This window comes from Argopecten irradians, chromosome 7 (assembly GCF_041381155.1).
Source record: "Argopecten irradians isolate NY chromosome 7, Ai_NY, whole genome shotgun sequence".
NCBI classification, from domain to species: Eukaryota; Metazoa; Mollusca; class Bivalvia; order Pectinida; family Pectinidae; genus Argopecten; species Argopecten irradians.
The window spans coordinates 39,039,138-39,064,516 of record NC_091140.1 but is presented as its reverse complement, the minus strand read 5'-3'; the positions used below and the strand labels follow the sequence as shown (position 1 = coordinate 39,064,516).

Genomic DNA, 25,379 nt, shown 5'->3' with positions numbered 1-25,379 from the left:
TTTACTATAGAAAACATAATTGTATTATTAAATACATGTGAATACAGGTACATATCATCTATTTTTACGTACCAAAGTCCATGTTAATATTCAATAATCAAGTACAACTTGGCACACCATACTTATTATCCATATCAATGAAATAGCGAGAGAAAAATCGTCTTAACAGTGATATTAATGTTATAGAATTTCACTTTCATTCAGACTGAATACCACACACAATCAATATGAAGTCTTTACAATTATTACATAAAGACTTAGAAATGAGAATGAGGTGTTTTTACACGATATAAGCAATAAGACCGGTCTACTGGTATTATAAACAGGCAAAATCAATTACAAACTTTATTAATTTGTTGACGTTTATAAAAATGCTTATGAAAAGACCGGCCCTTGTCACACTCTGTTCAAAATATTAATATTTTCGGAATTAATTTCATTGTAGAAAGTGTTTATTGATATTTATCGTCATGATTATACTTATTCTTCGAACCGATACAGTGCATATATACAAATAACTCAGTATTCATAACAACTTAAAATTACAATTGAAGTTATGAGCTAATGACCTGGATGGCTACGTGTTAACCGTCACGTAGCTCAAGGTCAATAGAGAATAAATAAGACATGAGAATCGGTTGTAAATTATACAAGAACGAACTAAATCGGTTAATTACTTGGGTTAATTAACGTATTTACAAGGTGAAATCTACCGGGAAATGACTACTTTTATAAACATAAATAGTGGACTTTATGGTATGCCTAGTCAGGAAGTTCGTAGACTGACCACAAGTCTATGAGGATTTGATAACAATTTCTCAGGCAAATTCTAGTAATATAATCTGCATTGTTTGAAACTATGTTATCAAATATATCATACGAAACAAAATTAAAAATAAACTTTTATTGGTTATTCTGATTTCGCTTCATTAATTATCTTATTAAATTTTTGAATAATGTGATTAAATCTGAGTAAACATTATACATGTTTTATACGTGAAAAGGCTTTATTGTCTGCGATGGTTTTGTACTATATCAACTGCAAGTACTAATTATAATACAACAAGTTATTTAATTAGCCAATTTCATATAACTAAGAAAAAATATTACTGTTTTATTGGTATGCACTGGCAGTGCCGACCTGTGACCATCATAATATTATTGAATCATTATTCTACATCAAAGTTATATTTATTTTAACATAGAAATGACTGCAAATATCGCTTGACCATTAGGCACGTGGTCTGGCCAAACACCTGACTAGTGGACAGGTGATTTAATATTGTGTTTACCGGTATTGACCGTTTCCTTGAAGCGTGAAATCAACACTTTAATCCGATAGATAAATATAAGACGGTGTGGTAGTTAAACATAGGGGCATGGCAGTAATTCTCAGCCAAAAGTCTATGTGTATTCCAGTTACGCTTTGTTTTAGAAATTACCAAATAGTAAAGGAATATATTCCTAGTATTAGAGAGCAATACTCCAATGCCCATAAGATGTGGCAAACTAAATATGATATACATTGCATTGTAATATTGATTACATTAGGTGAGAAATTGTGCCAAGCGCCTGTGGTAAAAAAGACCTGCTGGCTGTATGAAGGAGTGCCGAGAAAGCATTGTCCTACATAGGATAATCCGTTATGTATATAAGAATGTATAGGGAGTCGTTTGAATCCCTGATTTAGTGTTAGGGCCATCGTGTATTACGTGTGGACAAATATATTTAAACTCTATTTAGACTTAGTCTCTGACCACTAAACTATGTACGAAGAACACTGGGAATAAACTGGAAGTATTTAATGTTATGTAAGAGACCCAAAACACATCTACACAGACACAAACAAAGTGTTATAAGCTTTGCAAGTCTTTTGTTGAAGTACAAAATCAATGTTATGTATTCAAAGATATACATAATGTCACGGTAAACATTTGAAGGTAACTGAAGATTCCATAAATCTCTAATTTATAAGGAGTGGTCTGAATCAATATTTTATTTGTGTATTTATAATACATACATGTTAAGTTGATAATAAATATGGAAAGAATTTACGGTATGTGTAAAATCAACACAGAGATGACTTACTTCAGATATACCGTGCGTTCCATTTGCGGATTCGTACCAGTTGCACTAAAGTGGTACGGCACCGCCAAATGGAAGGCGTTTGGATTTTTCCATGATGGCGGCACCCATATAAAAGATACTCTTCGAATATAAAAGCTAAGTAATTTCGGTGTTAACAGTGAAATGGATATAAAAATAATACCTAAATAGTTTCAGGACACATTAATAAACGATCCATGTAATTTTATCGGATATAAATGCGCTCTGCCTTGTTTTCAACAAAGAAAACATTCCGGCAACAAATGAAGAATCTTGGGTCCGCCATCTTGGATACAAGTGTACGCTTCTGAAAACGAACCATTTGTAACAGTTCGGATCGGCTTGTACAGATATAGATACAGCGGGTTCGTACCAGTTATATTTGCAAATGGAACGCACGGATAATGACAAGTATTCCTTGATAACAAATAGATTTGTGTTCGGACCATTTCTGAATACATGAGCATATGGACGTTCTTGACGTTATAACAATTGCATTCAAGCCCTCGTATCTGTCACAAACTAAGGACTGTTCTAGCCCTCGTATCTGTCACAAACTAAGGACTGTTCTAGCCCTCGTATCTGTCACAAACTAAGGACTGTTCCAATGTGAAATAATTTTATGATAATATCAGGCGATTCTTTTGTAGATAGGTCTGCTTCATAGCAACTGTGATTTACAAATGTTTTGAAAATAAAAATGAGACTTAACTAGATATGGTCACTATCACAATTCATTGTTATCACAAAATCCGGAAATCACTTTAAACACTTACTGAGTTTACGGCCTTATGAACTAGTTTGCATACATTTATATATCACGGTATCAAAACCTGCACGATAAAGTAGTTTCAGTAATGACGCAACTCACAATGATTTGGTGGAGATATAACAATCACTGGTTACACTAAAACATGTTTAATGGGTAGATATATAGGATCTATCAAAACCTTTATCATATGACCTATGGATGTTTTCAAAAACATTTTAAAGATATATTTTTTTTCGATATAAATTTATCACAGAGCCAGCAAAAGTCTTGCCAATAAAGGCCCAATAGCATGCTTCAATTATCAACTGTTAACTGAATTGATATACGACTAATTGGTGCGGTGTGATATATGTAATAAATATCAAATTTCTCTGTGTAACTAGTCGTTACGGAACATTAACAAACCAATAACACACACATCGATTACCCAAGTCGAAATGAGATGTCTCGCTTATATATGGTGAGTATTTTCTAACCAGTTCAACCAGGAAACAAAATATTAAAATCATATTCCTTTTCTAAAACTCGACGGACAAATTATAGCATGAGATCGCTTGTATGGATCGCAAACATTTAGGAAACTTAAATTCGGCACCCTGTTTATGCCATTTTGAGTGAATTACTTGGTACTCAGAAGATCAAATTTACTTCCAGAACATCTTTAATACGCTTGTTTTTCAAATATAAAACTCGACCATAGGTTTTGTGTAACACGTTTTAAATGTTTTTGTTGTTTTTGTTGAGGGTGTATCTAGGCTTTGTCTGCTGCCTGCTCCATGTTAAATCTATTTGGTTCGATCAGCTATTTTCAAATGAAATTTAGTTTTACACTATTGTTAATCAAAATGTGTATTCTGCATTCTATGATTTAATTATATAACTTACTTGAATTGTAAATATATTAAGATACTTTGATATACTTAATTGCGGTTGTCGTCGTTGCTTGTCTGCATAAAGGCTATAAAATACGAAAAGTGAATATATTTATCAATGGCTACAGAGTTATGAACGTCTTCTGCTTCGTCCGTGACAAAGAACTACAAATTCTAGGTGTCAAGATATCGTCGCTTTCAGCTTACACAAAAGAACAGTTATTTACAAAGTATAGAAAAAAAACCGACGATTTAATGTAAAATCTTGCCATACCAATAATATACCATTAAGAGTAATTCAGGATACAACTATCTAATAGCACTTTCTAAATGACGACTTACAACATTCTGCCAATTTGACCAATATAAATGAGGATATCACAGGATATTATATATGACAGTGTGAATTACTGAAATAATACTTTCGGTACGATAGAGAAGATATTAATTTAGATTATGTTACATTCCTGCTATGGAGCAGCAGTACTTCCGGATTAAGTCTTGTTTGACGTCACGTGGAAGTCTACCCTTCAAATGAGTCAACAAGTAGTTATTTACATTGACAACAAGTCTAGGCCATGGTCGATTGACGCCTTTGTTATTAATCAATACCGTCATAACAAATCTGGTAATTGATATATTTATGTTAACGTTACCGAAACAGATATCAATTAGAAGTCAATTCACTTTTATTGGACATCGATCTAAAACAATACAATCATGACAGGTAACGGTACCCAATATTCAAACACAAGAGGCAAACGCCATTTCATATGAATATGTAGTCTGTATGACAATAAGTTATTATAATGAAACGTTACAGCTGTCGATCCTTAAAATGTGACTTTATACATTCATATGCGTAGTTTCTACATTATCACATGTATCGACAGGGATACTTTATCATTCTGACTTGCAGCAGTGAGACATTTGCAGTGCTGTAAGGGAATTAATTTGTACTATTGTAGATATGGAGAATTGCCAAATTGATATCGGGTATGCTCTTTGACCCTTGCAACCAAGGGTATAATGAAAACGTTTGTGGATAATGCAGCATATTCGGGGTACCATTGTATTTCTGCTCTAAATGTTGGAAACCAAGTATCAACTCTCTCGACACTAATTATTATATACATCTGTATATACCTTTACAATTTCTTTAGATAAAAGTACCGTATTAATGTTAAAATACAGAAAAGGGGAAGAATTTCCAAAATATATAACTTTACATATACTTTATTAAAATGAAAAAATATTTTATTGTTTTCGTATAACTAGATACGCTATCTTGTTAAATATTATGTTTCATTTCATGGAATTAATCATTTCAACAAACCTTTTTATGCTTATGTGTTGATAGTTAAGGTTGCGTTTTATGTTCGTCAATTCCTTCAGGTAAAACCATATTTGTGTGTCGCGTGTATGGTGATGCATGTTTGTGTTGGGAGACTACGGTATGATCAGCTCTACTTCCTAGTGTTACCCTACTGAACCATACGTCTTAAATACCAACAAATCGTATCTGGGGACAGCATACATTTAGAACAGTAAAGTCAAATAGGAGTGCAAATCATTATAACATCGGTATCTCCCCAAGGAAGTTTCCACAGGGCCGAGGGACGAAAGCTGAGCCCCATTGTCAAAAGACATTAGCCTTACCAAACACAAAAACTGAATATAAACTCTTATTTAATCTCCCTTTACAATATGTAATTGATTAAAGTTTTATCATTTGGGATTGATTTATTAGGCATGGGAAGATTTGATAAATTACCACTCTAATAATACTTACAATGATATCTTCATTAAAAATGCTAAATAGTCTAATCGCCTACGTGAAAAGATTTCCTAGAATAGTATGTGTTTGTGTTTTAAGTTCAAATGTTTATAAATCTATGTGTACAACCCTGTTCAGGTGCACGGCTTACGTCACCACACACCTTTATTATACATGCTGTTGTTAAAAGGGACTCCAGTGGTCTAATGGGCCTCATAAGTGGTTTGAAATAAGAAATGATTTTACGAATGATAGCATGATAACATCGGTTAACACACCCTTAAAAGAATGACATTATGACACATGTCCGGGTTAGGTTTGAGGAGAAATCGAGTTTTAATTAAAAAAACATGTATTTTAAACAGAATATGAGCTTACTTACCAATATTTTTGCCCTTTGCTCTGGGTCGATTTTTTCCAGGAAGTGGCCCAGCTCCGCTTTTGGCCTCATCATGGCCCGGACTTCGTCCATCCGGTTTTCCATCATTTCCACCGGATCTTCCTCTGGAAGAGAAACACGTAACTTTTTGGATTGTGTATTAAACTCATCGCGTTTACGCTGTAGATCTTCCTGTAACAACCAGTTGTGTTCCATTTCGAACTCGCCGATTTTCTCCAGTTTTGACCTAGCCGTGGCCGTATCATCGTCAAAATTAAAATAATCATCCGAACCCTCGCTGTCTGCATCGTTAGCAACTTCCTCATCGCAACTCATGTGACCATCGTCACTTTTATCCGACACTGATACTTCATTGACCTTAGCACTAGCATCTCGTTCGGTTACATCTAAATCTATATCTATAGCTGGTTCCAATTTTGGTAAAATAAGCGGAAGCCGGTTTCCGTCTTCTTGTTTAACTACCCCCTTTCGGTGTCGTTCCCTCCGTTGTCTTTGCGAAGGAAACGTGGTTTTCAAACGATGAAGAGCGTCCATTGAAGAACTCTTCTTCGATGAGGAGAGAAAATCATACTGAGTGAGGGATTTAGGGATGCTGAGGTTGCTATGGTACAAGCGCGTGTTCCAGGGCCGAGGTGCCCTAACGATAGGTTCTGCCATCGAAAATCAGTGGTCGTATGTTAGTTAAATCAAAATCAACCCTAACTAGGTCACAAATCTACCCGTGTCAAGTCCACCCATAAATCATTGTGTTTAATTCCTTAAATACACATCAGTTTGTTTACACTAACATATATCTGGTCCTTAAAATAGTTTAACTTTTAAATCGGTCCAAACATCAAACACATTGACGAAAAACATTCATGTTAAGTCGTATATACATGTGAACTAATAATCCGTAAATCAATCACGATGTTGCCAGACATATAAACTTTCCCGCTGAAGTGGCACACTAGTTCCTGACTCCATTAGTCCATCGAATTTCTGTATGGAGTTTGGTACTAAATAAGCCAGCGTTGCCTTCAACCTCCCGGCGCCCTCTGGCGGCGGTAACGCGTAAACAGAATCTTCGGCTAATTGAAACAGTTGTCTTGCGTTTATGGAAGGTATACGTATAAGCATATACAGTCGTATTGGGAATATGCACGGCCCATGTGTATATCTTCTCAGTCCTAACACCTTCTCAGGTAAAGCTTTCCTTAAATCGTCATTGTTATTTTTACGACTAATCCGATGGAACATTTGTAGTGTAGTGAAAAAGTAATGCATTAAGTATAATTAAATGTTCAATGTAATTGATTAAAAGCTTTTGTGCCTAACAAATGCACTCGCTATTGTGTATGTACAGTTTCATTCACCGTCAAACCCGATTATTAAAGCATAATTTTATGTCCTCATATTACGTTGACAGTTCGTACTGTTTTCCTCCCCATAGTGACCAGGTATATATGGTCCAACCGACCATATAGTACAAGCGTACGCGGGTTGACTGCTCACCAAACCTCTGGTAACCCCAGATATGGATAGACGGCAGAAATATGCTACCCAGCCGGGTATCTCAACACAGTCTTGTCGAAGCCAGATATAGTTAATGGGTATTGATAAAGATTTTCTTAACGTCTGGCGTTAAACCCTAAAATAATTCTAAATAGCGAGAGGTGAACAGCTGAAGGAGTTAGGAACGATCGGGTAAACATTATCAGGATACGAACATTTCTTTATTGTGATAGTACTTTGAAAACTGACTATAAATTCACCCGGGGAATACTTATGTTAGACTTTATCATAGGGAATTAATTACTATTTATTCACAGCATGGGATGGCAGGTAGTACGTCGGTAATAGGTAAATACTCATTATCTACCTACAGGTATACCTATCCGAAAAGTTTACCTGGTTAACACCTGAATCAGGTATAGGCCTACTTACAGGTACACCGCAATAATGACGAGGTTTTTACCACCATTCAAGTGAGGAAAATTAAAAATCATGTAATAATCTAGGATCCCTAGTACCCAGTAAAATATTTACGGGTTTATAGATCTATCGAGAGTCTATTATCGTTATAATTTAGCTAACTATATATTTGATAAACATGCAAATGTATTGGTAGGGGCCTAGATTATCATACGGCGTATTCTTTAACGTGTATTAAATGTGTAGTCAGGGTTCACAAGGAGAATACACATCCACGAGAAGTTAATAAACTACAGGTGATTGGGCGTTACGATCACAGCAAGCAGATTGTAATTAAATCCCCCCACATCAGACACGGTGTAGTCGATGGCACACGTATCCTACATACCGAATCAGTGAAGGCATGATGATACATATCGATAGGGTATCATTCTCCATGCGTGAAAGGAGAGGCGATATATGAGACGTTTATTAGGACACCCAATCTAAGGATTATCGTATATACACAAAAAATTTAGATTAAATAGACTCTCATTTAAAGATGAATATGTGGCTGATACATTAATATAACTATATCAATATAATAGTTAAACCAGGTATGTATGCTCATTATAGTTTAAACAACGTCTAAATCTGTAAAACATTTGATTTCAGGGCTTAGATTCACGAACATTCCTTACTTTTAAGGAATTCCTTAACTTGAAAGTCTCTTTAGGAAAGCATAACAGAAGTTAAGGGAAAATCTTAAGTTAAGGGGCCTTTCTTGAAGTCCATAACGCTTTCCGCAGGGAAATTTTAAGTTAGGGATTCCTTAAATGTAAGGAATTTTCGTGAAACTGGGCCAAGATTGCTTAACGCCATCCCACAACTTAGTCATTTTAGGGCGTAATCCCGCGATATCGGATCTGTGTTCTGCGTTCTAGGTGCCCAGGTATTTTTAAATTAGTAGGCTATAATTTATTCGTGTTTGTATCTTATATTCTCAGCGGTATGATGTGATATCTCACTAAAACTATCAGCAAGGATTAACACACACCACTCCATCATTTGATACTGTCAACAGATAAGCCAACCGTCCCGCTCATTAAATGCTGAGTGCAGACACTATCATTTCCATATGTGATATCTGACAGATGACCGAACCCAGGACCTTCTTCAGAGGCAAACGCTCAAGTCATGGACAAAGTGAGCTGATGTAAAGGTACACATTGGGAGAAAAGATGACAATTTAAGGTCCCAACGCTAAAGGCTTTGAAAATAAGATCATGATATATCTTATCATACATATTTGTTCCGATATAGCATTAAATCTAAATTATTTCCATGAATGCTATTGCAAGGAAAGAGAAGAAATATTACATTCCAACTTTAGACGCATTTGAAGGTAGGTCCATATAAAACAGTGTCCAATAACTTATTTCCGAGAATGCAAATGCGTAGAAACGAGCAGAAATAACAGATGTAAACGACAATTGGTTTAAATTCCTACATTCTTATAATATGTTTGGCATTGAAAGTTTAAAGACTATATAAAACCGATACTGTATCTCAGAACTGAAATAGTTTTTCATGGCTTATCGTTTAGGAAATTGGTACATGAAGGGATGTAAAATGTAGCGCTCTAACTGTGGGTTAGGATTGGTTAATTTTTCGGAAACGTCAGGAATGTGATTATTAACTGGCAGTGTCTGAAGTTGCCGTCGATCATCAGTTCGTGGGATTTTTTACTTGTAGTGTACCGAGAAACCTACGTCTGACACGCGTGGGCCAATGGCAAGGACCTGAAATCGATAACTAATTTACCCCGACATTCCTTGGTACTTTCTAGGGCTACCATTACTCATATAGAGCGTGTCTGTCCTTCTGGCCGTAACAGAAGGCGTGTTATAAATGAAAAACACGTCAATATAGCCACAGATTTATTGACAGACAGGTAAAATATTTATCAGGTGTAATGCTTCAAGAAATACGTTCCATCTGGTATGAAATATGAATGATTCGTTAGCTACCCTACACGATAAGTCGTTGTTATTGCTAGTCTATCCATTAAGTGGGTTATTGTTTTTGTCGAAAGGCCTCAGAATTCTGTTGGAACCTCTTAAACTGCTCCATCACTTATATAACAATTCAATGGAATTGTGACAAACAATAAAGATAAACAAAAACTACGTTTGCTTTCTTCTTTATCTTCATGATTTCGATCACAAATTCGGCTGCAAACGCCTTATGCAACATACATCAACTATAGTTTACAATATTCAATATATTTCGGCTAGAAACCTATTTCTATTTCATAAAATGAGTCTAAATAGGGCTTTACTATGAATTTCCATATTCCGGATATCACTTCATGAAACCATACTGATAGTGTACTATATATAGTGTCATCTTACTGAACGATACTGGGACAGACACCCAGCGATACATTAGTCGATCATGGGACAAAAACATGACAGAAGGTAATAGTATTATACGAACTACAATCTTCATAGGTTACACAGTGGTCGAATTGCACTGTATGATTTCCGAAAATAGCGATCGCCGAAGGGAGAATTCTTGAAGAAAGTGACTTGGAAATACTTATAGTGTAGAATAGAAATTTTGTCATCTTATATTGTCAAGAATGATTTGAATTTCGGATTCGAATTGAAGAAAAATACTAAATTGTCTGTTTTTATTTTTGATAGAGAAAAATACCATTTGTCAGCGGGGGAGCATCTTTAAATGTTTTATCTCATAACTTTCATGTTTAAACGTCATCATAATTCTTCGGTGTAGACTATCGCTTCGTAGAAAATCTTAAATTGAAATACTCTCATTTATAAACTGTCAACTTTCAGAAACGTGGTGTTTTTTTATTGATTTGATGTGCTGATTATATGACTACACGGGTTGTCGCCCTTAGAATGTGTACACTTTTTCGTTCGATTTATGCTCTCACTGCTTTAGGAAAGTAATATCTAGAAAATCACGATACATTGTACCTCTCGTGAAAAGATCGAATATTTTATCTATGTTCCTTGTTTGGATCAAGACACAATATAAACTTTCTATTGTCATTCCTTTTACAACCAGTGATTTGATATCAATATACCTATATATATTGTGGAAATCAATTATTTGTCATAAGGGCGAAAACAAATTTGAAAATTACAAAAACTTTCGGCAGATAGTTACATTTCTATTGCTTATAAATGATTGGTTGGCGTCTGAAGTAACATGTTACAGTTATATCGAAAGTGTAGATGGATATAAACGTTGTTGGGTTTTTTTTTATCTTAAATCAATCAACACACTGCTGCAAACCTACGGGTGTTCTACTGGCATCCAACGCATAACACTCATGTAGACTGAGGTGGCAGTACATGCCTACCAATGCGAACAGCCTCGTAATGTTACTGTGTCAGCAGAATTATTATTTTCTCGGTAAATTTCCCACATATTTTTTTTTTTTTAGAAAATAGGCCTTTTTTGCTATTAAAATGCAAACCATAAGATTTGCTTAAAAATATCATGCAAGTTACATATATGAAAAACTGACCTGCAGACGTGGTTTTCTTCGAATTTATTTCGAAATGGCGGGATACATAATTGTAAAATTGCAATAAAACATCAAGGTATGAGCGAAAAATGCTCTTTCATATGTGGATATGTAGGATAGGGATACCGGCAAGCCACGGGTTTAACAACATTTGTGACCATCGGACAGAATATATTTTTCATTCATATGGAAGAGGCTTATACTGTAACGGTTTACTTGACGACATGGAATATGCAATAAACACAAGCAACATGTAATAAGCACGACCTGATACATAGCTATTTCCTCGTTAAATTTTAACATAAACAACATTTCAGCAACATATTTTAGATATATGGCATTTGTGACTAGTGTATGTGACCTATAGATTATAATGCCATAAATTGACATTAGCACAAAATGACAACGTCAACATTCGTTTTGACTTCATGGATGGTCATACAATGAAAAATACAATAATAAAGTGTGTTGAAATTTTTCGTCATTTAAAGTTACTAAAAAGATAAAAAGAAAAAAAATCGATTTACATTTATTCACAACACAACAACAAACTTAGCCTGTTGATTGCTAGATACGTAATACCTCGTTTCCAAAATATCAAAACGACGTGGCCATAGTACAATTTACCGTCGATTTGTTTTATCTTCCAATAATATGACGTCATAAAGTCATGTCAAAATATGACGTCACAATAATACATAATCGACGGTGAATCGTACTTTATAGACGTCGTTTTGTAATCCCGAACCCGATGTATTGAGTGCCAATTATTCTTTATAAACCCTATTTTGATTGTCTTACCTGGGTCCAGTAGCTGGCCAAACTGGATACGTCTGAGTTTCCTCATCGCCATGGTCGCCATGTTGTAATAATCCTTGATTACTGATTACGTGCTTCTAATAATCACATGGTTGACCATCTTAAATAATCTGTAAAATAAAATAAAATAAGTGTCAATAAATTCGCGGAGAGATGAAATACTACCTGATGAATGGTGTTTACTAAAAACAGTTAATAAATACCTACAGAGAATTTAAATAAACTTTTATGTGTTCCGAGGATATGAAAAAATTTGCAGTATGTCTGTCAATGACAACACATCACGTACCTTATATGATTAAGGGTGTTATAGTAAACTCGTATGTTACCACACCTTTAGTGAAATATCAATACCATTGTTCTATACCACACGATGTCACGGCGTTACACCTAGTAATCTACTGCACGTATTTCACCCGAACTCTATACTTTACAGAAAATGGATAGACTAATATTCGATATGTTTCCGGTGTTTCATGCCGCTACGATTTTGTTTAAAGAGGGTGACAGGTTGATCACAGTCATCGGTAGATCTGATCGATAATAAAAAGTGATATATAGTTGATATTTTGTTAACTTCTATGAAAACATTGAAGCTAAGCGATATATAAACATTATAATGTGTTTGATTTTGTTTTTAACGGCGAAAATATTTTGAAAATCCCTTTGTTGCCTCTAAGCCATCCAAGAGACAAAATCATTTTGTGGATATCGAAGCTAGACAAAGTGTAAAGGTTAGAATTGCACATAGACTACGTGTTGCCGGGCACAATGGGGATATTGTAGGATTCTGACCTACCACCTATCCATTTAAAGTACGTAACACACCACTAATCAGGCATACAACTTGAGTTTGCAAACATCATACATTTGTTTGTTTATTGTTTGTTCTTTTTTACTTCTTTTTCAAACAGATCGTGTGGTATATTGTATGCTGCATATTTGCAGTTGCAAAATTATTACAATTGTCGCCGCGTTATTCCCACAAATATTATATTTATCGATACTGTGTTATGTCCGTATTATACATTACCTTGTAAAAACAATATCACTTAAAATTTAGCGAAACTAGGTCTATTTAAAAGATTTTCTTTCATTATATGGCATTTACATGTTGTAAACCACTTGACTACAAATATATGTACATGTATTTCCTCTTCATGATATTGAGTAGCCCTCTCACACCAGTACTCACTAGTCCTCTTGAATAATTTCGAAGGGAAAAAATGCTAATATCAATAAAATAGAGAGAAAAAAAGAGATTTCCTTTGATGTACCATTCAAATCAAATACAATTGAAAGATAGCTTTAAATGATATTAAATATTTTTTTGTCTGGAAAAGATACTGAAGAACTTATAGTGCATCGTAAAATTAAATGCTTTCTTTTAGTTAATAAATTATCTGAAGTCTATGCGTTTACATATTTGAAATAAATAGAATTTAATATGCTATTTGTATATTTAAAAATTTAGAGTATAAATTAATATAGAATATATTTAGTATATCAAAAATACATAATATGTGACGGATGAATCATGAGCTTGGTTTTTTTTTGTTATTTTTTTTACAGATGGGAGATGGCCTACTCTCATGAAATTAAAAAAAAACTAAAAACTTAGTTCTGTAAAATTTATTTTTTTCAAATCTTTGGAAGTTATCTTCTTTACACTTGTATCGCACTATTTGTAGAAGGTATGAATGGAGTAAGGGTTGTCTCCCTTTCAACAGACAATGTGTTTAAATTCCCGCAGACATCTACTATGGTTGTAATCAATATCAATTTTGTGTACACAAAATACAATTCTGTCATAACAAAATCATATTCGTATTAGAAAATTATCTTCCAGCACACAAAATTAATTTTTTCTTCTTCACAAAATTCATTTCTGTCATGACAACATTTATTTTTGTGGTCGAAATTGAGTTTTGTTAGACAAAAGTGAAAATTAAACACAATTTTGTAAATGAACTGTCTCATCACGATTTTGTAACGTGCCTTCTCATTGGATATAGTGACCTTTGATGTGGCATGCGCAGACGGTGTTAAACCAATGTGTCATTACATAATGGATACATTCAGAAATAATTGCGCTATGGAAAATAGTCTTTAAAGGGAAATGCACATTTTAATTGTCATAAGCGTAATGATAACGTACATATTCAACAAATATTTGTTCACTATTACAAGTTCCAAGTCTGGTTACCCTTCTCCAAAGAATGAGCGAACTATAAGCGTTTCAACCAATCGGTTAGCAACTTACAAATAAATGTCAAACATGGACTCATTTGCATACTTAACTGACGAAAATAAATTCTGTGGAGACGAAATTCAATTCTGTCCCACGAAATTGAAATCTGGCACGACGAAAATGAATTCTTTCCAAAAGAAATGAAATTTGTCATAACTAAAATAATTTTTGTCCGCCGAAAGATAATTTCGTTTAACAAAATTTATTTTTGTCATTACGGAAATGAAGTTATTATAAAAAAAACAATTTTTGTAAGACGAAAGTGATTCTGTTACGACAGAATTCAATTTTGTGTTCACAAAATTGAATTTCGTCATGACTTTTTACCATTGAAATATTGTTTGCATTACAAAACTTATTTTTGTAATATGTTATAAATTTTTTTAATCTGAACCCATTTATGTCTACACAAAATTGGATTTTGTGTACAAAATCACAAGTGTCCCATTTGGAGCCCCGTATCTACAACGCTAGTTGAACCATATAGAAACTTTGTAAATCTGCATTTGACACATTTTTCTTTATATTTTTAGAGTTTTTTTAATGATTTGAAGTAACACTTATTAATATGACGAAAACGACTGCATAAACCTAAATTGTGGAAGTGAGTAAAACGTTATTTGATTATTAATGTTTTTCATTATTGTTCATAAATAAAGAAACCATTCGGACAAAATAACTGATAAAACAAAGAAATATTCTATGTTATCATGTCTGGGTGTATTCGATTACAAATGAGAGTGAATGTTTGACAATGGAAACAGAAAACACCAATATGACCAGGGACCAGTGTTACGAACGCTACGTCTGTAATGCTTTCCTATGGAGAATTTTATGTTAAGTAAAACTTAAAAAAGAAATGTTCATGAAACCAGGCCCTGACCTTATAATATATGTCGAATGTGCTTATCAAAGCAGGTAAAACAAGGTGATTAGCAACAATAAATGATTACGTTCCATGTAGTAATGTGGAAGTATTACAGGTAAACGATAGGTAAATGTCGATTATAAGGTATGTACATGACTTTAAACTACAGGTAAGCACGGTATGTACGTACATAACTGTAACATTAGATAAAGTACTAGTTATATGCCTGATTACGTCTTGTTTCCAAACATAGCTGGGCATGTCTCATAATGACATTGGAATGAGTATTTGAATAAGTAGGTTTATAGTTTTATATCTCTCTGAATGAAGAACATGTAATAACTTACATACCTACTCGAGACACATAAATGTATACAGTAAATCTTAAACACTGCAGTTAAGTCATTATAAAAGGTATGTGGTTAGAGTAATATATCTTAATGGTTGTAATACAGATTTTAAGCAAACAATAATCCTCAGTCGTGAATAGAATAGTAAGAGGGCAAAAATCTTCATATCTCCGTCATACCATCAATTCAGAAAATTCCATTATTGAACATCATCACAAATACATCACTTACAGGTTCTGTAATTGCATGATATTAAAACTTTACTCTGTAATTTATCCTAATCGCATTTGAATCTTCAACTGAAACAGCAGAATGAAAATGTAGGAAGTAAAAGAACATTATTAATTGCTTTTGGGAAGAATACTAACATATTACTTAGCATAAAGCCCCATAAATTGAGTAAAATATAATTATATGTTAACAATCGATTATATCACTATGATTGTTCTGACATAACAATGGCATTGAAAGCCCATAAGGCATTTTAAGTGCACAATAGGATAAATCAGCGAGGGTAGACAGTCTGGAATATATTTAGTACAAAGATAACAACCACGCATTACTATTTTAACTGAATGTTGTGTAAAATGTAACCTAAGTCAAGGGGATATTTCCAGGCGCCATTTCAATATACAACTGAAACTTAACAAATCGAGTGAAATTTACATAGATATACTATATAGAAAAAATATCATTAAAATGGTTGTGTGTTTGTCCTTGTCAAATAATCTCATTCGTATATTCATTAGTCAAAATTCTCAACTACTTTCTATTGTCAACTACTTTACAGATGAAAGCTAAACTATATTTTACTACCACAAATATATTCATGAGTCGCACTAAAGCCATCCTGTATGAAATCGATATTCTGATTGAGTGTAAACACATTATCGAGTCTATTACTCGAAAAATATTCTCGGCATTATATGATTGAAAGACCTCAATGAATTTACATCTATGCTAGACTTATCATCAATTGGTGATATTGGATTCACAAGCCTAAATTAAACTTGGCACAAAACTGAAAGTAGAACAGGTTTCTATTTCCTTTGTGCTCTTCCAAATGATAAAAATGGATTTCTTATGTGTCTAAACAAATATTTATACAAGGAGAGATGTATGTACACAATACCTATAATGAACTCAGTAAGGAAAAGCGAAGTATAGTCTATTTAGGATTGATCTCACTATTTATGGATCCTCCGATCTGAGTATTGTTATCTTACCAACGTGATTGTAAAATAATTTATGCTTAAATTTTCGAAGAAATTGGCTATCCTGTATCTGACGAGTATATCTCGTATGATCCACATCCTAATGTCTAGATACATTTTGGAAATAAAACTAGACGAAAACATGTACCTTTATGAAAACCTTATATGTGTATTAAGCTGACAACTTATAACGTTTTACTTTATGGTATATATACTTCATATTGAATATTATTCCATTAGATTGAATCTGAATTTGATAACTTTTCGAAAAGTAAACATATGTACGAGCGGTGGAAATAGTCAAATCAAGACAAATACTTAATTGTCTGTTATACCTTTGCCGTTCTATTGATGAATCGACACAGTAGTTCGGCTTAAATTGATATCTAACGAGTACATTGTATCTAAAAACGCTTAGACAGAGAAAGGTCTTTGTGTGGGAGACCTGACACTCACTATGACTAGACTGAATATATATGTTATCAACCTTCGTGATACGCCGTTGTAAATCACACGTACGTGGTGAAAAAATAAACTATCATCCATTTACGAGTCGGCAATTCATTATAAGCCATATACTCTTCAATTTCATGCGACCATTTTCATTGTTAGGCGGAAGTTTGTATTTCGTTTGTAAACGTGGCTTATACACTAATTAGAAATTTCATTGAATTATCAAGAGAATGTTCGATGGCAAGGACAATCCTGAGTACCCGTAGAAAAACCACCAAAACTAGCGGTCAGTATCTGGCAACTGCCGACATGGGATTGGAACTCGCAACTCAGAGATGAATTGGTTTTGGTTATATGTCTGGACGTCTTAACAACATACGAAAATAAAATTGTGATAAAGGTCAAGGTAAACAGGGTTAACATTGGCGTTTTGGTTCGGGACACAATGCCTTAAAGAGATGAACCAATTTTCTTAATATGAAACTGTTATGTTTGAAAATCTAGGTCACATTGACACTCTTTATAACGGAAACAAATCTGGATCTAGGATAACTAACTAAAAAATTAAATAACAATTAAATAACAAACAGTATATCTAAACGGTCTATAGTTGTATTATATAGGCAATGTGAATAAGTTATATCACAAATACCAAACAGTGCGTTCATATAAGACTCTTTCATATGTGGATATGAAGGATAGGGATATTATACCCGAGGGTCACAAAATGTAGTAAAACCCGAGGCTTGCCGAGGGTTTTGCAACATTTTGTGATCCCGAGGGTAGAATCGAACGTTAATCGAACGTTAAACGTAACGAATCAATGGAAGTATCAAACGAATGCGATCATTCAAATTCCAACTAATTCTCATCCTCATGAACTCCGCACAACTGCGTCTCCAGCAAATGCCTGAATGTGAATTTTTCGGACTGCAGAGTTCTGTTTACATAGCTAATTATTAATTCCGTTCTCTTATATTTTCGTCCGGATTATCGAGTCCGCTATTAGAATGACAGAATCAGTGTCCATGGGAATATGGGATGAACTCCTTTTAAGACGGAGAAATTGCGGTGCCTAATCGAAATACAACATGTAACTATAATGTCACTACAAGTGCGTGTCAAAGGCAATAAAACGTTGTGACATTCCTTTACAAGCACTATAAAGCATGTTAACAAGTCATTACCGGATCAAATGCATTTAATGTTATAGAGATATTCAAAAGCTTGGCCAATATTGTATCTATTAAACCTTATGTATTTATACAAAATTCTGCACTATACGTTAAACACTGTCCATTTAAAACAGACATAATAAGTTTTACCAATGCAGGTCTGAGGCTAGTTACGGTGTAATGTTTCCTCAAAATAAAAAGTCGTGCTATTAACCTAGTTTGTGTTAGCGAGCATGATAATAGGATAACCACAAAGTCAATGTTAGTATTTAGAGGGTTCTACTTGGCCCAGTTTGTCCAGGATTAGCGATAAAGAGCTCTCCAGCACTGACCAACACTATTTTATACTATAACATACAGTACTAAATAAATCTTTTAAAATATTTAATCCCTCAACAGGTCAAGTTTGTTATTAACAAATATTGTCCATCTGAATAAAAGTTTAAGTCAATTTTATATAAAATAGTTTATAAATACTTGGGACTTTGATAGATTTTCGCTATTTCTTAAAACATTTGCAGGTCAAATTAACCTTCTGTAATTTAAACATTTTTTCATCTATTTTGATAATTTCAAAATATCACATTTTACGTGCAATTACATAAAGACGCACAATACCATTCGTACGCAATTCCTACATTATTCTTTTGCCATCATAACCTAGTATGAAACAATAACGTAACCCAACCCACGCTAAAATATGACAAAAAGAAGAAAAATGTAATACACAAAAATCCAATGTACTAATGTCACACCGAGAGATTTTCGCCAAAGTATACAGAATATTTGATATTTACAAAACTAAACACCAAATATATACGGTCAAATAGTGTCTCAAAAGACGTGAAATACCTTGAAGTCAATATGGAAATATCAAAATATTAAATAAAAGAGGATAAAATAAGGACATTTCCCTAGTAATAAATCTATTGGGAGTAAATGAACTTCATTTAAAGTTTACTGACGTATATATAACTTTATCTAAATATATTCAATAACTGAATAAAAGCCAGAAAGGCAAGATATCTTTCCATATCTGATGTTACGTAGATTACAATCAAAACTGGGCATTTTTGCTGATTAAGTTATTATTAGCAAAACTGAAGGGGAACCATGCTACTTTTAAAGGTTTAAGTTAACACGCTTCTTAATAAATCATTATTTTCATGACAAAGAAAATAACATGCTGATTAGCATGACTAAATAAAACTAAATAAAAGAATAAATTCCCAACACACTTAATGCGAACATAAATGATATAAGGTACCTATATAAAGGGACATTGTTTCAACATTACGAAAACGTTTGTTGTAGCACGTTCGTAAATTTCTGATTTATTCCTCTGCTATCAGCGAAATATACTACAATTATTAACGAAATAAAATGCCAACGAAATTTAGAATCGATATCCGCAAACACTGGGCCCAACGAAAATAATGAATTCACAATATTCATGGTCCATTAACTTTACCCCATTTCATAAAACTGGTACTAAATAATACCTGATGAGTAATATACTATAATATTCATATCTATTCCAACATTTTTGTCCTACATCATAGAAATGAGACATATGTTTATGCTAGTTCATATCACCATCATCAATTATTAGGCAATATTGTTTCAATTTCAACGTCATCAGGTATTATATGCTTACCAGTGTAGACTAGTTCATTGCATCGTTCTCTTGAATGGTTACATTGTACAAATAAAATATTTGAATGTATCCAGCACATTTGTTACTCTATACGAGTACCTATGGGAATCGATCCGTACGTACCATATCCGTTGACATCCCTGGTATTCATTAATTATTCACCATGTTGTCAGATTCCATTTACAGTAAATTTGTGTATTCCGTTTTATTCTGTCTCTGTATCCTAGACAGCCAGAGGAATCCTGTCCAACGAAATGAATTCGGTCACCAGTCGCTGGTCGTCAACGTCTAATTGGATATCGAGGATCTACCTGTATATTTTTATCATACCTTTAACAGGTAAGAGTGTACACTGTTGTCTATGTCCCTATCAGGTAAACACGCTTCTTAGGTGTGCAGGAACCACTACATTAAATAGAAAACAAAACGATTTATGTCACTGTTACAGCTAAACCTGGAACTAGAAAGTCTCACTAGTTAGTACGATCAAACAAACGTTAATACGGTTTAACTGCCTAAATGGGTCACACCAATGCTAGGCTTAAAATCATATTAACCAGCTATTGAGTTAGGTCCTGGGGCATCATGTTGCACTTATCGAAATGAAAAGCTTTTAGAAGGCGGTGTAAGATTCCTTGAGACTAGCGGTTGTCAGTGAAGAATAATGCAACTCGATACGGGGTAATCGACAACAAAATCAGATTTATATAGTGACAGACAGAGATCATTGGGTATAAAAGACAAGCGATATGATAAAATGTTAGCGATGGTCTCCTAGTCGACATTTTTATTTATAGCTTTCTCTTAATCGATTGAATCATTTATAAATACACCTCGTGTACGACTTATTGCTGGAACGCGCCTTTTACGTTTACGATGTAAGAATGTCAATCGGATAGTGACAGCCCGATTAAATCTCGGCAGGTAGTCACCAGAGGACTGATATACACTTCTCAATAATTGTATTTTACATTGAAGACATTTACAATCTTGCGACACCTAACAAAAAAGAAAACTGTTGCATTATACCACCAGACGTTCATGTATTATTTATGATTTCATTAAAGAAAACTTTTATTAAAAATATATCTTAGCAATAAAGAGTAAATCCATTGTCATCTAGATTTCCATCAGAAGTGTCGATGTAGGTGGCCCCATTTCAATCTTATCTTTATTACAATGTATACTCACTATGGTTTCTCTATGTCCTCAACCATACTACATATACGTAATGGGGATAGAGTAATATATTTGAGCTGCTTCAGCATTCAACTTTCAACGATATGTCGCTTACACATTTGATATTTGAACATGGATATGTAACTTGATGATTTAGCTCCCCAAAAGTTAAATGTATGTCGGTCTATAAGAGAGTCGAAATCTAGGGATCTTATATTCCTGGTTTTAAATAAGTTTTGTCGGAATTCCGAATCGTATCAAGTGACTGACGTCGACACGACCTGCACGTGGTGAGACAGGTAACTAGCGTAAGTGTACGTTCATGTGTTTGTTTACTGTTTACGTTTTCCTTCTGGCTATTTTTTTTTATTATTCTGGCTAATATTAGCAAATAATGCTGGTATATGTCCACAGAGTTAGTATTTGAAACATCTCATTCACACATATCCGTAAAATATTGTGTGTATCAAATGTGTGAGGATTATTTTTCTTTGTAGATCCAGTCTGCTAAGGTCGACCACATGTTTTGTTTATGAAATTTTTTTGACATTTTCTCTTGGTTTCACAACTCTCGTGTTACTTCGAGATTGTTGCGACGATGTTCGGCAGAGTTCGGAATGATTCGGTATCTTTCGAGCCTATTTTTCACGTGTACACGTTAAAAAGATTTTTTTTTTAAACTTTTATAATTAAAAATACTTTTAGTGCTGCAACTTTATAAAAAGTGGTAAAATAAGAAAGTTTAAACCTCAGACAGACGGAGAAAAATACGTATAACACTTAAACAGTTTTCACTATGACAAAAAGAGCGAAAGTGATAGACCATACTACTTTAAATGCAAATAAATAAATAATATTTGGTGTTCCTGTTAAGTTCTAATTTAAAAAAAAACTCTAGTCTTTGGATTTGCGTAACAACCATTAGCCAAAACATAGACACCGATAATACGTCAATAATACGTACGAGTGAAGGATGTGGTCATCTGGAGGGTTTCGTTTCCTACTTAATAATACGGTTTCCGGTTTATTTTGATTAAGTAACAGGCAATTCCATTGCCCGTGTTTTTTTCAGATCCGATTCTGTAACGGCATGTGTTGTTATGAGATTTTCTACCACAATATATACTAAGATGTGTCGTCGAGACAAAACGTTTAATTTAGAATCTACTGTGAAATCATTAATTTTCGTTGGGCTCAATTTTCGTGGATTCTAAAATTTTACAATTTCGTTGGCACTTAAATTCGTGGAGGAGACCGTACACATTACCATTAAAATACACCGTCGACACTGTCACCTGTATTGTTTGATCTCACAAGCGGAACTAAGTTCTACCACACAACACAGTTACTATCACAATCTAGAGTCGGTACTCAGCCAGTGTTTTTACAGATGTGTCCAACAAACAATTATCGTGTCACATAGAGTCATGATATACTCAATCAATTATTTGTTGGTACATGTAGATGAAGTCTATGAAATTCTGAACACTATCTTTGTTTGAACAATATTTTCCAACTTTGAACTTGCATGCTTGTCCCCGAAATATACCTCACCGGTATTTAGTGAGGTAATAATCATCCTTCAATGTATGAACGCATAAACTTACATGACATTGGAATAGGTATATATATTTTTCGTCGGGATGTAAATTCGTTGATTTTGGTAAAAAAAACGTACATCAGAAACAAAGTTGTTAATACACCGTAGGAAAATCTGAGAACCTAAAACAGTATATAGGCAGTAATAGATACCGAATTAGATGTGATGTTGTTTATTATCTCTTTCTATTATGTTCATGTAGATAGTGTTCAAACCAGGATAAAAATTTTCCACAGATACAAATTTTTTGAAGTTTGAAAATAACTAGTAGGTCATTAGGATTTTCCCATGGAAATTTTGATTTGGCAAGAAAGGACAAGATAGTTTTGTTGTCATTTTTGACACCCCCCCCCATCCGATCCGTCTAATTTTCAAATCTGTTATTTAGTTATTAATTCGTTGGCTACGTATCATTGCAATTATAGTTTCTATGGTTCATGTTTACTATCCTAAACAGGCTTAAGTGATGCCAATGTGACATTTTTGTCAGTTTTGGTCATTTTTGCTATATTATCCATCTATAAGCGATTGAACACATCCTTGACCAAACTTAATATTTCTCCCTGATATGAATCTTATGTGGCTACATATTTCTACGCCGTTAAGTTTGTTTTCAGATCCGATTCTATAACGCATGTGTTTATATGAATAACCATAAAAAAAACTAAGATGTGTCGTCGAACAAAACGTTTTATTTTAGAATCTATATCAGATATAATGTTGTTAATACACCCTAGGAAAAGCTGAGAACCTAAAACAGTATATACATGTAGGCAGTAATAGATACCCAATTAGATGTGATGTTGTTTATTATCTCCGTCTATTATGTAGATAGTGTTCAAAACAGGATAAAAAATTTCCACATATACAAATTCTTTGAAGTTTGAAAATAACTAGTAGGTCATTAGGATTTTCCCATGGCGACAGAAATTTTGATTTGGCAAGAAAGGACAAAATATGGTTTGTTGTCATTTTTGACAACCCTCCCCCCCCCCATTCGTTCCGTCTAATTTTCAAATCTGTTAGTTTAGTTGTTAATTCGAAGGCTATGTATCATTGCAATTATAGTTTCTATGGTTCATGTAACTATCCTAAACAGGCTTAAGTTATGCCAATGTGACATTTTTGTCAGTTTTGGTCATTTTTGCTATCTTGTCCATCTATAAGCGATTGAACACATCCTTGACCAAACTTAATATTTCTCCCTGATATGAATCTTATGTGGCTACATATTCTACGCAAATATTAAGTTTGTTTAAGATCGCGTTCTATTATTACAATAACTATAAAAAATATGCAAACAAGCAAAACAATTTCAAATTTGCTTAATTTATGCATTTTTCGGATGGTTACCATGCCAAATAAAGCAGCAAAATCAGAAAACTAAAATTACAATTGATTCAGAAATTTATATAAATATTTCAAGTACAACATTTTTTTAAAACTGTTCGTTGTCTTTTCGTACCATGCGGTAGCTATCTTTTCCGTCTTTGCGTATTACAGAGTTAGCTCCCTTGCGCGTAGGTAGACATTGTGACGCTATTATTTTGTAAGCGCAATTCACAACTTTTTCTCCGAAAATTATTACGTTACGTTAAATGTGACCTCACAATCAATACCTATCCGCAAGTGCAGCTAACTTTGTAATGTGAAAATGCAGCGTATCTATACGGTAGCGATATTATTCTAGTCTGCAGACATTCTGCTCCTTATGGTACCTGGTACCACACAACTTTATTCTTTAAAACTTAATTTTATGGACCATAATACAAACATAGTCTTTATCAAAGAAAATGGTAAGATGATAACCGAGGATATCTGTATTATTTGTTAAAACCTCAGATATGATTAGATATATCCCATCTTCTTTGAAGGGTTGCGATTGACCAATACAGTTTTGCATCGTTAGATGAATCCCACTTTGACCAAGCTAGTGAAGAGATTTGGCACGAATTATTTTGCGAAAGTTTCACGCATAATTATGTACGATAAGTATTGAAATACATTGAAGCAAGTCATATGAATATTTAATAACATGAACAATATTGTATACCATTGTAGAACAAGAAATATAATTATAATGTCAACGTACCTGGCGTTGTCTATTCAGTTCCGTTACGCTACAGTATATAAGACTGTAATATAAAGTAACATCCCAGTTTCATATTCCTAAAATCCAATGAGAAACTGACTATGGACACCAACATGTGACGGTATCACAGCAGCTTACACTGTATAACAGTAAAACACCTCTTGTGTACGACTAGTCTGAGCAGTAGATCCCAAGAAACTCATTATTGTCCTAGCGTGGCTCGTCTGTGTAAACGTTGTCATAAATCGCTTGGTTTCCTTTCATGTTAGATAGCTGTGTTTCAAAAAAGAATATAGGTAACCTTGGATCTATTTCCAAGGTAGGTCATACAATCCTTTA

The 25,379-nt window shown here is 33.8% G+C and overlaps 1 protein-coding gene across 10 annotated transcripts in view; it reads right to left on the bottom strand.

Annotated features, from left to right (window-relative positions):
- Nucleotides 1–25,170, bottom strand: part of LOC138328400 (uncharacterized) — a 46,678-nt gene extending 21,508 nt beyond the window's left edge. For 3 of the 10 annotated variants that reach the window (XM_069275191.1, XM_069275194.1, XM_069275192.1), the window contains exon 1: nucleotides 5,910–7,490. In XM_069275191.1, the coding sequence (XP_069131292.1) occupies nucleotides 5,910–6,584 (675 nt within the window). In that variant the 5' untranslated portion in view covers nucleotides 6,585–7,490. Of the gene's footprint in view, nucleotides 1–5,909; nucleotides 7,491–12,183; nucleotides 12,312–12,404; nucleotides 12,645–20,292; nucleotides 20,707–25,040 lie in introns of those variants that run through there. The other 7 variants (XM_069275196.1, XM_069275200.1, XM_069275197.1 and 4 more) reach the window with 7 other exon arrangements.
- Between the last annotated feature and the right edge of the window lie 209 nt (nucleotides 25,171–25,379).